This window comes from Carcharhinus amblyrhynchos, chromosome 12, assembly GCF_965287045.1.
Source record: "Carcharhinus amblyrhynchos chromosome 12, sCarAmb.v2.hapA, whole genome shotgun sequence".
Lineage (NCBI taxonomy): Eukaryota > Metazoa > Chordata > Chondrichthyes > Carcharhiniformes > Carcharhinidae > Carcharhinus > Carcharhinus amblyrhynchos.
In genome coordinates, this window is record NC_137335.1 from 46,169,677 (window position 1) to 46,185,317 (window position 15,641).

General features: G+C 40.0%; 1 protein-coding gene across 3 annotated transcripts in view; it reads left to right on the forward strand.

Moving 5' to 3' along the window:
• The window catches only part of nrxn1a (neurexin 1a), a 1,747,513-nt gene that overhangs the window by 1,346,522 nt on the left and 385,350 nt on the right, over positions 1–15,641 (forward strand). For all 3 annotated transcript variants that reach the window (XM_080200471.1, XM_080200468.1, XM_080200469.1), the window contains one exon: positions 10,338–10,519. In XM_080200471.1, coding sequence (XP_080056597.1) covers positions 10,338–10,519 — 182 coding nt within the window. The remainder of the gene's footprint in view (positions 1–10,337; positions 10,520–15,641) is intronic.

The window sequence follows — 15,641 nt, forward strand, 5'->3', positions numbered from 1 at the left end:
GTTGGTCCACTTTAGGGTGTCGGCTGGCAGAGCTTTGAATTCACCAACATTTCAATTATCTCTGCTGAGTGTGATTTTTAAAATTCATTCATGGGATATGGGCATCACTGGCTGGACTAGCATTTATTTAATAAACGAGATGGGTTTTTACAACAATCAAAGATGGTTTCACGGTCATCATCAGAATTTTAATTCCATATTTTTATTGAATTCAAATTTCATCATTTGTAGAGGCAGGATTTGATCCTGGGCATTGCTCTGGGTCGTTGGATTATTACTCCAGTGACAATACTACTATGCCATTGATTTCCCATGATAATCTCCTTTACATTGCACAGAAGCAAGGGCCAGTTGATCCTACAAGTTGAGCCATGCCCCTCAGAGTGGTGAGTACAACACTGGACACTAAAATGAACAAAAATGCAGAATATTTCTTCCAAAATAAGAAAATGTCCCTCACTCCCCTGCACATGTAATACATGCCAACCATGAAGCATTTAGATCTCTGACTAAGCTAGTCTCAACAAATGACAATGATGCACACATGAATAAAGTAAAACCAATATGATGTGAAATATTTAGAAGTTAAATTTAAATTTGAAAAAGGATGCCACTTTGACCAAGAGCCTCTTTTGTAGCCCATTCATAATTGTCAAGTTTCACCACCAGAAAGGCAGCAGAGGCCTTGCACACTAACAGAGGGAATTTCATAAAATTTTATCTGAACAGAGAGAAGCAAGAGGAGGAAACATGTGGCTTTGTCAGGATAGCAGGATTCTCAGTGGTGCAGGGAGCCATCAAGTGCCAACACATGGCTCTGCAGGTGCCACATCTCAGGCACTTGAGGATATATGTTAACTGCAAAGGGTCCTACTCCATTATGATCAATGTGCAAATTTAGCCTCTGAAATGACAACCATCAATGATAGGGTAAAGGAGGAATGCAGAACAGGGTAAAGTCAGGAATGGAGAATTCTTTGAGAATTGTCAAGCTGAAGGATGTTATACTGAGTGGAGCTATGATTGAAGTGCTTAAACACAAGCGTTAAAATTTCAAGTTTGATGCTTTGGAGGACTTGGAGCTAATGTAGGGCAGCAAGGACACAGATGATGATGAGTTGAATTTGGTGCGAGGTAAGATTTGGATAGCCGCATTTTAGATTAATTCAGATGAGAGCAAGAGACTATTCAAGAGAGCATTGGAGTCACTGAGGATGGAGATGACAAGCATAAATTAGGGCTGCTATGTCAGCTAACTGAAACAAGATCAGAGAGAGCAATGTGATGTAGGTTGGAAGAAGGCTATTTTTAAAAATATGGGGCCTGCAATTTAAATCAAGTTTGAATAAGTCATTGAGATTATTAGCAGCCTGGTTCAACTGAGCTAGTGGTCATAGAATGGGGTAGACTTGGGGATGAGGGAGTTTATGACAAAAAATGAGTTCAGCTGTCTAGCTGTTTAATAGGAAGAAAATGTAATTCATCCCACACTGGATTTCAATCAGCAGTCTGAAAATACTGAGGCAGTTGAGAAAGTTTGAGAGACAGAGTGAACAGATAGAGCTGAAATGACATTGGTGTACGTGCGTGGCCCTCATGTCCATATATGATGGGTAGAATTCTGCAAAAATGTCATAATGGTGAGACAATGGAGTGATCTGTGTCAATGTCTCAGACATGTTCCGCACTGCAACCTTCCCACACTCAGTCCTGTGTTTGGAGAGTTGGGAGTTTCACGCTGGTACTGGGGAGGATTTGGGCAACATTTCCCAAAGATGCCCTGATCTCTCAGTGCACTGGGAGACCCCTCCCTTCCCCCATGGACACCGGGAATGCCCACCCCTCCCTCCTCTTTATTGCTGTCATGTTCCCTTACCCCTTTGCCCAACACGGATAGCTCGCATCAGCATCCTCCCAATGAGTCTCCCTACCTGCCATCCAACATGCTCCTCCCCCATTATCACCCTGACTTGATCCACTCCTGCATAGCCCCCCCTTCATAGACAGTAGACCCCATGCACAACTCCCATTCATGCCTCACCCCTTTGGCACTATCTCTGACACACTGGTAGTGCCAGATTGGCACACTGGCTGTGCCAAGTGGCACAGCTGGGATGTATGTTAGGCACTGCCAGTGTGTCAGATGGACCCTACCAGGTGGGCCTTGCCCAATGGGCACTGCCTGGCCTTCGCCCTGACCACCCAGGGCTTCAATGCCACCCCCCCCCCCCCCCACCCCTCCTCCCCACCGCCCTCCCCCATCCTACCAAATGATTATCACACCAGGTCATTGCTAGTGGAAACCAATAGTGATTCTCACCATTACTGCGCTGAAGGCTGGAGTCTCCTGTGCCCTGGGATTTGAAATGGCTTTGCTTCTCTAAATGTGCTAATCGGGCTTGCACCTTTTCTGGGTGTGATCTAGTTTGCACCATTAGGAAGAGGCTGGGAGAGTCGCAAACTCTTTGGCGCTGGACACAAAACTGATTTTTTGGCCTGCACGTGATTCTCTGGGATCAGCTTGATCTATGTCAGGTGCAGCATGATCAGAGAGTCACCCCCAATGTTTGTCAAAGGGCTGCATGTATAAGGTGAATATTAAGGGCATTTAAATGGTCATTGGATAACCATATAGATGATAATGGAATAGTGTAGGTTAGATGGGCTTTAGATTGGTTTCACAGGTTGGTGCATAATCAAGGGCCGAAGGGCCTGTGCTGCGCTGAAATGTTCTATGTTCTATGAAACAGAGGTTACTCAGGACAGTTTTTCAGGGAACTTTAGAGATAATCGTGTGAGGCGAAAATTGCTGGAAATACTCTGTTCTGAATGGAAAGGTAGTTTTTTTTATAAATGTATTGAATCAAAAGACAAATTTAGTCAAAGCACATCAAATATTTAATTAATATAGTTTGTGAATAAAATGAATAAGACTTGCATCCTCACAAACCCTCAAGGAATGAGCCAGGGAAGCTAATAAAGGTTTGTTAAAATTATTAAAGATGAAAGAAGGAATCTTTGAATGCTGATGTCAAAAAGTTAACTGCAACAGAAAAGTTTTAAATTTTGGAAGTTACTATGTCAAACAAAAGAATAGTAAAATGGTGCATGAAGAAAATTTGCTCATGTGTACTTACTGAAATAGACTGTTATGTCATCAATTGGTCACCTCAGTCAGCATAAGTAAATTAAATTATCACATATTCTTCCTTCCCATCTGATTTGCTTCATTTACATCTTCTGTCCTTGAAATGGCAACCATGCGTGAGGTATCCATCTAACCTCTTTCCATCACAGCTCAGCTTCATTATTTCTTGTCCAGTTTTATCATGCACTGGAAAATGATTTCAAAAATTACATGAACCTTGGACAAGTGATTATCCTTCATGCACATGTCAAGGCACTCTGCAGGGATTTCAACTCCAAAAAGCGGGTGGGAGTGATTTGGATGAGATATTAAAATGTTAAAAATCTGAGTTCCAAATAAAGGCACCACCAACTGACCTGTATGTGGTTTGAAAAGCGGCAAGAGAATGGGATGGGGGACATCAACTCCATCCCGGAAGATTATTTGGCAACTTAAATATTATGATGGGTGGCATGTATTATACTTTTGAAGGTTTGTCCCATAGTGGGTAGCATCCCTCCCCCTGAGCCAGAAGCTCTGGGTTCAGGTCCCACCGCAGGACTTGAAGGCCAAGGAAGCTATATTCAATATGCAGCTAAACAGGTTGAGTGTATTATCCTGCAAATTGAATATGTCAAATGCTGGTAGTAAGAATGAGAGAGAGACTCCTAGTCAGCCATGCTTGATTGTGGAGTGACACCCTTCATACTATATAAGCCTCTGGTGACTGATCAACGATCTGTTCCAGGACTGACTATCCATTGAAATGGACAGAAGTCTGTCTCCATTAGGGGCAAGAAGAGAATTAGAATTGAAATGTAACACACTTGACCCCGACTGACTGAGTTTTCTAATCATCAGGCAACCTGGCCATGAAAGAAAGCTGAAGACTGCTGCGGGTGGGATTTAAGTAGGCGAGCAACACCATGGCACAATGGCACCCTGCTGCCTCACAGCGCCAGAGACCCAAGTTCAATACCTTCCTGTCTATGTGAAGTTTGTATGTTCTCCCCGAGGTGCTCCAATTTCCTCCCACAGCCCAAAGACATGCGAGTTAGGTTGATTGGCCATACTAAATTGCCCCTTGCTGTCCCCCTGACACTGCATAGGTGGGATTGTTGTTGGTGAAGGCACAATCGGCTGAATGACCTCTTTCTACACTATAAGGATTCAGTGATTCTATGAATCTCTCTGTTTACCAACCTTCTGCAATTAGATACACTCCCATTCCTCCCCCTATCTCCAGTCCTCCAATCAGCCCCAGCACTTCTGAACTCCTCTCTAAAGCCTGCGATCTCTCCAGACCCCAGCCTTTGATTGTACATCAGGAATCTGATCTCCTCTCTGCGCTAGACTCTGAACTTCTGTCTGAGCTCAATCTCCAATCTCTAGGCTTTCCTCGGCCTCCCTCTCTCCTTTCCATTCTTGTCCAAGACTGGTACCAATCTTTAAATCTGATTGGCTGTAGTGGGAAAACAGAGTTCAGAAATGCTAAGCGTGCGTTGCGTTGCAAGAGCTGAGGAAAGCCCATTCTTCAAGGTTTCCGTCTGTCAAAGCAGAATCCCCACCAGCCCCCACACTTCATCCACACTTCTGAGTTGATATCCAGCCCTGAATATTGGTGGGCTTTTTCAATAATGGACACCATTACTCCTGAGCCAGAACCTGACCGTCTTTCCTTGGTACCCTCATGTATATATTCCAATAGGAATTAGTGGAAAGCGATTATCAGCAATAACACTGCGCAATCATCCCCTTTTCCTGCTAGAGATATTGTAACCACTTCTTTTCTTTTCACATTTTCAGCCACTCAAAATTGAATTGTGAAAACATAGCAAATCTTTTTGGAACAGTAAAAACAGATCTCTTTGTTCAAAAGGCGCTCATGTTTTTTTCCTCTTGAAAGCCTACCCCTGATATTTATTCAGGGCCATGAGGAATGTAGAGAGGAGGATTTCTGAATGGAAAACACAAAAATAAGCTTCCCGGATGTCTTGCTTTCGCAATAGACTTGATGCCTGACTACCAACCAGATTGATGGGCTGGTTGCCTGTTCAGCAGCCAGGAGAGCAGCTGATGTGTCAATGAATACCAGTTACATAAAAGAGTGTCGATCACCAGGCTGAAGGTGTTGTTGAATGGAAGATTTTTAAAAGGCCTTTGATAAGTTCCATCACAGTTCAATGAACAACGTCAGAGAACACAGAGTCAGGAAATAAGCAACAGATTGGATTGTTAGCTGGCTTCAAGATAAAAAGTAGAAAGTGGGTGTATAGGGTAGTGATTCAGAGTGGCTGAAGGTCAGAAGTACTCTTCTACAATGATCTGTGCTGGAACAACTGTTGTTAACACTTCGCATGAACGTTTTGGATTTTGAAGTCAAAACACAATTTCTAAATCTGCAGTGACACTGAGGGCTGAATTTCCTGATCCTGCAAAAGCTGGGAATGGTTCTTCCTAGTTGTTGTCAATTAGATTCATTACCGCCTTGATAAGGACACATTAAAGCAGGCCTACTGGGATTTTCTATATGGCCTCTAGTTTCCCGAATCGACAAGAAACATTTGGGCAACCAGCAGCAGGCAGACGGAGGCCAGTTCCCCAGGCCCTCTCTGCCTGCTAGGGTTCAGGTGCAGCTACAAGTTGCCGTGTAGAGAGATTCCACATGCACGCATGCACACACGCACATCCAAACACACACCTGCTGCATATGTTCTTTACTTAAAAATGTTGAGATTAGAGGCCTTCTCTATACCTTCAACTGCCGTTCCTCTCAAGGTGATGGGCCCCTGATTGGCCCTCCAGCTTTCAGAGCCCTCCTATCATCAATGATTGGACAAAAAACTTGCCCTATGACAATTAAAGGGGTTTCTGTGAGAACTTTAAAGCAACTGGGGGTGGGTTCATGACCTGGAATTGTTCTGACTCCTGTTTTCCTCTCCCTGAAGGAAATCAGCCCCAACTCTTTCAGGTAGTGGCTGTGGAGAACTATGGTCAATACTGAGGATCAAGGTCTACAACAAATCATGCAAAGACAGTTGTAAGCAAATAACTAAAGAGGTAAAAATTAGGTAATACATTGTACATTTTAGCAGGGGAAGAATAGTGAGGTCACTCATTACGTGCAGTCTCGGTGGAGTACAGGGAGAACAGGATCTTTGCACCACAGATTACCAAGGGCATAAAAATAAAACTAAGCACTCAGCATTATTTCTAGAGGATTAGCATTGAAATAAAGGGAATTTGTATTAAACCTGTTTTGAACCTTGATCTGTTCACACTTGCAGTGCTGTGTGGAGTTGTGGTCACCATATTAGAAAAAGGATATAAAGTCACTAGAGATGATTTACAAGAATAATACCAGAAATATGTATATAAAGGTATTGAGAAAGAATGAAAGGCTGGGTCTCTTAGCTCTTGAAAAACAAAGGTTGAGGGATAACCTAATATAAAGGTCTTTAAAATTATGGAATGTTTTCGTGCAGTGGATATGGAGAGAATATTTCCATGTGGGGAAGAGCATAATGAGAGGCCATCAAAATGGTCACGCAATAGGGAATCCAGAGGAAAGTTTTTTTTATCCAAAGACTGATGACATGTGGAATGTGTTACTGCAGGGAATGACTGAAGAATAGTAGAAGATGCATTTAAGGGGAAGGTTGCCAAGCATATCAAGGAGATAGATAGGGCTGCAATGATGGATTTAGATAAGAAATCATGTGAAGAGGCTCAAGTGGAACATTATCGCAAAGCCTGCTTATGTGTTATATATTGTATATCTGTAATCATATGCATGTAAAGGCAGGAGTGGGCAAGCGAGAGGGCAAGCAGATTTGAGATTTTTTTTATCATTTACTGGCCTTTAATTCACTTACCGAAGATGGTTAAAATGTTCTCTGGCCCCCTTCTCCATTTGCAGAAGTACGCATTCTTGGGAAACATTTTTTTAGTTATATACAGTATAAAGTTCCTTTTACTCCAATAGTATGCCACTAATTCAGCTCTGAAAGGTGACTTTCCATTTTCCACACCAATCATGCTGCAGTTTCTCTGACAGCATTTAATCAATTAAATGCTGATTGGTGTTGAATTCGGGAAACTTTCATGTTGTGAACTGATGTCTAATAAAAATACGATGAGGGCAAGGCAAACTCATTTCACATAGAACTTAGGCAGCAAAGTGAAGAGCCTTTCAGCCACTCAGTCTTGACTGAATTTGAAAGAACTTGGAGGTGAAAGGCAGATGTCCAACTCACTGCACCTGCCAAGTGCTTAGCGACCTGTTCATCCCAAGCCTTTTGTATATTCTTTTTTTGAAACGGGCCTTGCCATTTGCTAAGAAATATTGTCAAACTCTGCTTCCACTTAATAGCTATAGCTTAGTTTTGATGGTTTCTTCACTGGTGTCATGAATGAGACATAAACAGCTCATTTTCAGTGATTCCCTTCAGTGTACAGAGCCACAACAGTACATGGAGAGGTCAGAGCCACAGCTGTTTACCAGAAAGCTCTATATTTGCTACAAAACAAAACATAGCACAATCTGTATTACAAACATTTGTGAATAAAATTTGTGATTAAAAGAACAATGTGTAAGTTTGATATTTTGTAAGTAACCTGTTTCCAATAGGTAAGAGTTACCAAGCTTGTGAAGGACCTGTGAAGTTGTTTTTTTTAAACATTTTTACCTTTGGGTTTGATAGGGGTGCTGAAGGTATTAGTTGCACAGGGCTTGCGTGCATCATTGTATTGAACTGTTGAATGGTAAGATGTGGGTTCTTTTCTGTTATTGGCCACATTCACATGGAAAACTCTGGGGAGATGCTGAACCATGCAAAGCACTTCCCTTGAGGGTTAGAGAAAAATAAAAGGGTGAGTTGTCCCATTCCTGTCTCACGCACATTCAAGCAGTTAGCTGAAAGTATCAGGTTACCTATCTGCTTGCAGTCTCAGATGGGGAACTGAATATAGAACAGGGAGCAATAAATTTGATGAAAATCTTTGGAAAATTCTGGGGAAAAGATCCAATTTTCAAATCACTGTTGTAATTACTTTTTTTCAAAATGTCATTACTCAAAAATAAATCTCTGCAATGAAATGGTTCTGCAGTTTGACATAGATTGAATCATAGAATTTGTACAGTGCAGAAAGAGACCATTCAGCCCATTAAGTCTGCTCCAACTACAATCCCACCCAGGCCCTACTCCTGCAACCCCACATATTTATTCTGCTAATCCCCTGACGCTAGAGTCAATTTAGCATTGCTAATCCACCTAACCTGCACATCTTTGGACTGTGAGAGGAAATCGAAGCACCTGGAGGAAGCCCAGACAGACACAGGGAGAACATGTAAACTCCACACGGACAGTGACCCGAGCCCGGAATCGAATCTGGGTCCCAGGTGTGTGAGGCAGGAGTGCTAACCACTGTGCCACCATGCCAGCTAATCATCTTGAAAGTTAAAACAGTGATCATCCTATACTCTATCAATCTGATCATTAAATATTGGTTGAGAATTCCACCTTAATATCAATCTTCCTTTGATGTCCTTGGGTCAAATGATTAGGTTCAATGAAGTCCATTTTTCTCTTTGTCACCGACTGGTGCCAAATTCAACATTATTCCTAAACGTTTGCAGGAGAGGATCTCATGCAAATGGTACAAATGGTTTTTGATGATTTCTTTTTTACATGCTGTTCCGATCCTTCAATCTGTTTCATCTAAAAAGTAGTTAAAAAACAAACTGTTGCCATAACTACAAAATCAACTATAACATGGGTGCCCAGAGGTAACAGTGAACAACAAATGATCAAAATTGGATTGACATTTCACCCATTGGAAGCGATGCGTGGTTAGAGTTAAAAATTGCCTGACTCCACTTTCTGCCCTCAGGTTGCACCATTTCCATGCAGTGCCATTTCACCTTCTGAGTCGGGCCTGAGATTAAATCTAAGCATTGATGTAATCAGGACTGCAGCAGCATTTTAACTTCTGCATTTGGAAAGCCCACACAAAACCCATCATGTCGGCTGAACCGTATGGGTAGGGTGTTGCAAAGTTGCAAGAAGAGGCCACAGAAAGTTTCAGAAGTACTAGTGTTATGTGGGATATTTGAGAAGCAGGGTTCTTTCTTGGGTTCTACACAAAGTACTCCCCCAGCTTCCTCAGCCCGAAAGTGCCTTTCCCTCCCTTAATTGCATTGACTAGGTAGCCACTTCCCAACCCTTTCCCACCCTCAAGCGCCTACTTTCTGTCAGTGATCATTCCCAGTACCCCAACATCTGGCTCAACTCATGTTCCTGTTCTGAGTTCCAATGACACATTTAAATTATTTCCTCTCTGATCAATCTTATCACTTACTTCAGATCTCCTGCATGCAAATCTATTCTGAGTTAACTCAACTTGTGTGTGTGTTTATCTGTTGACTCCAAAGGGGAAGTGAGTTTTTGATGAATAAATTAGTTATCTGAAAGATTTCTTCATTGGCAAATTCTGAGCTGAGATCTCTAACAAATGCAGGAGGTAGTTAACATTTATTTGTTGATGTATCATACTGATCATAAATCAGTAGGGGATGATCAGCCAATTTGAATCACTGTGTGATACCACAGGGGTATCTACGTTTTCATCTGATTTATAATCATATAAATGCATGATGAGGTATTTGTATCCATTGTGTTTATGTTGCATTGTGTTCTTAGGCTCACAGAACACAAAACCAATCTGCCTGTGGCAATCACAGTTCATTAGGCATCCCTGCCTGAGGTGACTTGCTAACACCGTGCAGAAGTTGGATTTCTGTCTGACAGATGGAAGGCAATGAGTTACATATCCAAGTGGCTTATCACTATCAGCCTCAATGACATCCCATGATAGTTATTTCTCACAATAATTTATTCTAGGCAATATGTACCAAGTCTGGAAGAACTAACATGACATAGGCAAAAGATTTTTAATGGGGTTATTGTTGTCCATTTTACCATCGTATCACTTTTTTTGATTGAGGCAACTAGAGGAATGTACGTATTTTATGCATTTCAGAATTTGCAGAACAATGTATTACAGAATATATATATGTACAATATAAATTGTATGTAAATATATTTTTGTACAGAGAATTGTGATTTATTGATGCTTATATGACCACCTTTGTACCCGCACTGTTTATTATAAAGACAAACATCTGAAAATATCTACTATCTTTTTCCAGCTGGCACGACGTACATCTTTAGCCGTGGTGGTGGACTAATCACTTATACATGGCCCTCCAATGATAGACCAAGTACCCGAGCAGATAGACTGGCTGTGGGATTTGACACACATGTAAAAGATGCCATTTTGGTGCGTGTAGATAGTTCTGCTGGGCTTGGAGACTACCTACAGCTTCACATTGTAAGTAATCAAATACAGGTTGAATATGATTTTCTCGATAAAAAGCATCCAGACAAAATTTGTTATTGTTTCATTCAATGGATTTTATTAACAATAATCATGTGTTAACAAATCAAGATTAAGGAGATTTTGCTGTGCACTGAATTTTAGTTTGGATTTCTACTGCAGTCTTTGGGAATGCAAAACAGTTTCCTCACACTTCATGCAAGTCTCTTGAAGCTACTTTTATATTAGTTTTGTGTTACACTAGAATTGTTTACACCTGAAGTATGTTCCTCAGATTGGGCAACCTCAAAAGGAGACCTGCCAGTTTATTAAAGCCTGCCAACAGTTAAGAATCAATCTTCTCTGAGACCAACTTAGTGAATCTGGCAGTTTTATTTAAGGGTTGTCACTATCTGTTCAAGACCCCATATGTCTGAAGCAGGCAGCAGTAGTGCTGTGCAAAGCAGCTCGAGCGATACAGCCACTTTTAATCACAAAATTCATTTTGCATTGACACAAAAGGGACAGTATAAATGTGGTGTAAATATTCACAATAATATTGAATGATATAATAAAATGAAGATGGATCACTCTCCCATTTCCAAATTAATTTGGTTACCCCATAAATCTATATACACAGCTGCTGTGAAATAACTAATGTGTTTCCTGGTAGCTTTTTATACTGTACCCTTTTAATTCTCTGAGCAAACTAGCACAATGAAAGACAATTAGTTATTTTCTCAAGAATTCCAAAGGCTGAAAGCTTGATCAATATATATTAACCTGATCTGAAAATAAGTTGACTCAATTTGCTGTGGCTCGTCAATAGCCATGTTTCTGTGTTGTATATATGCTGGATATTGAGAATGTCCACTGAAGTCACAGAAGATGACTTTAACAACCTTTGGTAATTGTTCAATAGCAAATCAGTTTCATTGAGACATTTGTTAAATACTTGAAATCTGGAATCCCGTAGTAACATTCAGACATGATGTGTCAGCATCCTGCATTATAATTATGGAAATCAGTCTAGCCATACATGTAATAAGTTGGGAAAATAAACTAAGTTGTTCTGGCATGAAGGTATTAACAGTAAGAAGTCTCACAACACAAGGTTAAAGTCCAACAGGTTTGTTTGATAGTAAATGCTACAATCTTTCAGAATGCTGTTCCTTCATCAGGTAAGTAGAGAGTTCTGATCAGAAACAGGGCATATAAAGGCCCACAGTTTACAGAATACTGCTTAGAATGTGAATCTTTACAGCTAATCTGCTATTCAAGTGTTAAAGGTGCAGACAGTGTGAGTGGAGATAGCATTAAGCATAGGGTAAAGAGATGTGTATTGTCTCTAGACAGGACAGTAAGTGAGGTGTTGCAAGTTCAGGCAAGCAATGGGGGTTACAAATAGTGTGACATGAACCCAAGATCCCAGTTGAGGCCATCGTCACGTGTGCGGAACTTGGAAGGCTGCCTTGGAGAACGTTTACCCAAAGATCAGAAGCCGAATGCGCGTGACCTGTTGGACTTTAACCTGGTGTTGCGAGACTTCTTACTGTGTTTACCCCAGTTCAACGCCAGCATCTCCACATCATGAAGGTATTAAGACAGTAAATATAAAAATAAAAAAACACAAAATGTAAAAAGGTGCATAAGTAATGCACAAAACCTTATACCCCTACTTCCTGACCCCAATTGAGAATTCTTTGGGTGGAATTTAATGCCCTCCCCTGTAATGAGTTTTGTGGCAGGGCCATTTACTGGGTCAGATGGCAGCTGAGACCCCATTAAATACCACCCTTTGTCTTTATCCTGGTCAAACTATTATAACACTGACTGTTTGAAATGGAGAATGAATTTAGGATAGCTATCACATATTGCACTTTTCATTAAAATAAAAAGAATAAAATGCACTATGCAGCCCTCATGTAAATTAATTTGTGTAAACTTGTCATATAAAATTGATTTGGTCAAAGAAAATTTCTAGACTTCTCAACTGTGTTGAAACGTATTAGTATTCAGTGCAAGCTCTTTTTCAAACATTTTATATCCATTACAGTTGTAGCAATGAGCATGGACTCAACAGTTCATACAATATCTGAAATTTCAAAGTATATACACTCCCATACTTGTGTGTCTTATTATTAAGAAGCTAAATTAAAGGTTTTTCCATAATAACAATAAGTAAATGTCACAAAGTCGGGTGAGGTTGCCAATATGCTTATGATTGCATATCAGAAATATTGAAGATAAACAGCACTTAAGCAAAACTGCAATGAGTATTAATATTCTATGACTAAATTGGCAGAGAATTATTTGTCACATTTAGAAAAAAAAACTCCCAAATGCCAAAAATAGCTTTTCACTGAGATCACCTGCTATAAGATAATTGCATCATGACTTTCTGGAGCATATCTGACTATTGTGTAGGTATGTACATCATTGTTTGTCAATAGAGAGAAGCATTTTCCCAAGTGAATTTTATATTAGTAAGTGGTCCCACAAATTGAAGATAGAAATCTATTAGCTAACAATATGCATTTTTAGTTATTACAGGTATGGAAATGCATAAAACTGTACACCAGAAGTAAAATGCAATCAGTAGGCTCTATTTATTGTAAAGTTGTTTGATATTTTGTTGCATCACAGTTTTAATCAATGCAGTTCAATATTTTAGTAAATTGATAATGCTGTTTCTAACGCAGCAAACCTATTGTCTCACTATGTAGTCCCAAGGATGGATAGCTACTCTCTCCACACATAATGAGGCTTATTTCCTCTCAGAATTGATACTTTTAAGAGTATTTGCAATTTTGTTGGGGAAAATATGGTATTGGACTTAAGGATTGAATCCAACTCAAAATGTTGGAATGAAGTTCTCTTTCTGATGGCTGCAAATATCCTTTGTAAAATAATTTTAGAATTGTCTTCCAGTACATTTGCAGGTACATATTTGTTTTGTCTGTGATTTGGCATTAGATTAAAAAAAGCCCATCTAAATTTGCAGTAGGCAGTGCTCTTTTGTAAATCAGTTAAAAGAGAATTTTGGTTACAATAGTGGCATGTTACTCTGAATCTGATGGTGCTGCATCTGACTTTGGAGAGCTTGATACACATTGGGTATTGAAATGGAGAAGCCATCCATCTCTAGCACTGATGCATTATAAAATCTCAATGTTTGTGTGAAGATAAGAATTATACGCACACAAAGATAATTTTGGATGGGAAATTTAATTTTTTTTGGTCCACTTTTGGCTTTTTAATGTTGGTAATTCTCTGGCAAAGGGTATACCACACAAATTGTTGAGCTTTATTCATTATTAGAAAAATGAAAAGCATCAAATGCATCAACTTTAATGTGTAGTTGTGATAATATGTTATTGTTTATTAATATGTTATTAGTTTTTATATGTTTCCAAACCAAGGAAAATCAACTTGCTGTAATGGATGTAAAATTAGGTTAAAAAAAACGTTGCTTACTTGAATATTTTAAATGCACAAAGATTTTGTCAGTCCTCAAATCATAAATCAATAATATGCAACAATTCCATATTTTGTTGTAAATTGTTCATGGTACATGACGATCCAATGATCAATACCCTGGTCAAATTGCTGGACATTATTGGTAGTGATTTCTCCTAAAGTTATTTGTACTCTTGTACACACAAGACTTGTATTCTGCTTAATGAACTAACTGTGCAACTTCACGTAAGTTGTTGCTATGCTATTTAATTGCATATATTTGTGCCTGTGTCTGCAACCTACCTCATTCAGGCAGCACTAACTCCCCTGAACTGTTATCATGGGAGACTAATGTTGTTTGGTTTTGGTTTAGTTTCTCTCCGCGGAGCAATTCATGTGAGCATTCCAAGTGCTGTTTTCCTGTTCTCTAATTGCTCGCGTCTCTGCAAAACACCTGGGCTGAGAGTTTCCGCTAGTTTTATCAGCATAATCTGGATAAAATTCACCAAAACAAACATAAAAGATGACAGAAACTTTATTGCAAACTACATTGAGCATAAGTAGAAATTACACTTTTTTTTAATACTGGTTTGAGAATATTCTTGACTGAAGCCAGCCCTATCGACAAAATTGGCAGAAGATTGAAATGATGGGCGGGATCCCAGCTCTTTGCGCCAGTGGATCTTCTGGTCTCCCGAAAGTACACCTCCTATTTAAAGTATTGAAATAATGGGCGGGATCCCAGCTCTTCGCGCCAGTGGATCTTCTGGTCTCCCAAAAGTACACCTCCTATTTCCCAACAGTCTTGGGTGAAATCAATGGGAAATTCCATCGATGGCAATGGGACCAGAAGATCCCCCCCGACCAATGGCGTGACACCTCCTGCTGCCGAGAAAGTGACCGCAGGGAGACCAAAGAATCCTGCAAACAGTGATGGTAAACTTCTCATCCTCCTCAAGAGATCATGGTGTCGGGGGTAATATATTAGCATGGATAGAGGATTGGGTAGCTAACAGGAAGCAGAGAAGAGATAAATTGGCAAGATGTGATGAGTGGAGTGCCACAGGCATCAGTGCTGGGGTCTCAACCGTTTGCAATATATATCAATGGCTTAGCTGAAGGGACTAAATGCATGGTTGCTATATTTGCTGATAATATAAAGATAGATGGAAATAATTTGTGAAACAAACATAAGGAGTTTGCAAGGGGTTATAGATAGGTGAAGTGAGTGGGCAGAAATTTGAAAATGTGATCCGCTTTGGCAGGAAATATCTAAAAGCAGTGTGTTATTTCAGTGGAGAGAAACTGCAGAATTCTGCAGTACCCAGAAATCTGGATGTGTTGTACATAAATCAAAAAAAATTAGCATGCAATGAATTATTACGAAGGCAAGTGGAATGTTGTAATTTATTGCAAGGAGAACGTAATGTAAAAATTTGGCTACAGTTTTAAGGGTATTGATGAGACCACATCGAGAATATTGTGTACAGTTTTGGTCTCCCTTTTTAAGAAAGGATATAAATGCATCAAAAAGAATTCAGAGAAGGTTTATTCAACTGATACATTGGATGGGTGGAGGGAGGTAGTTATTTTCCAAGGAAAGGTTGGACAGGCTCAGCAGAAATTCATTGAAGTTTAGAAGATTGAGAGATGACCTTATTGAAACATATACACGAGC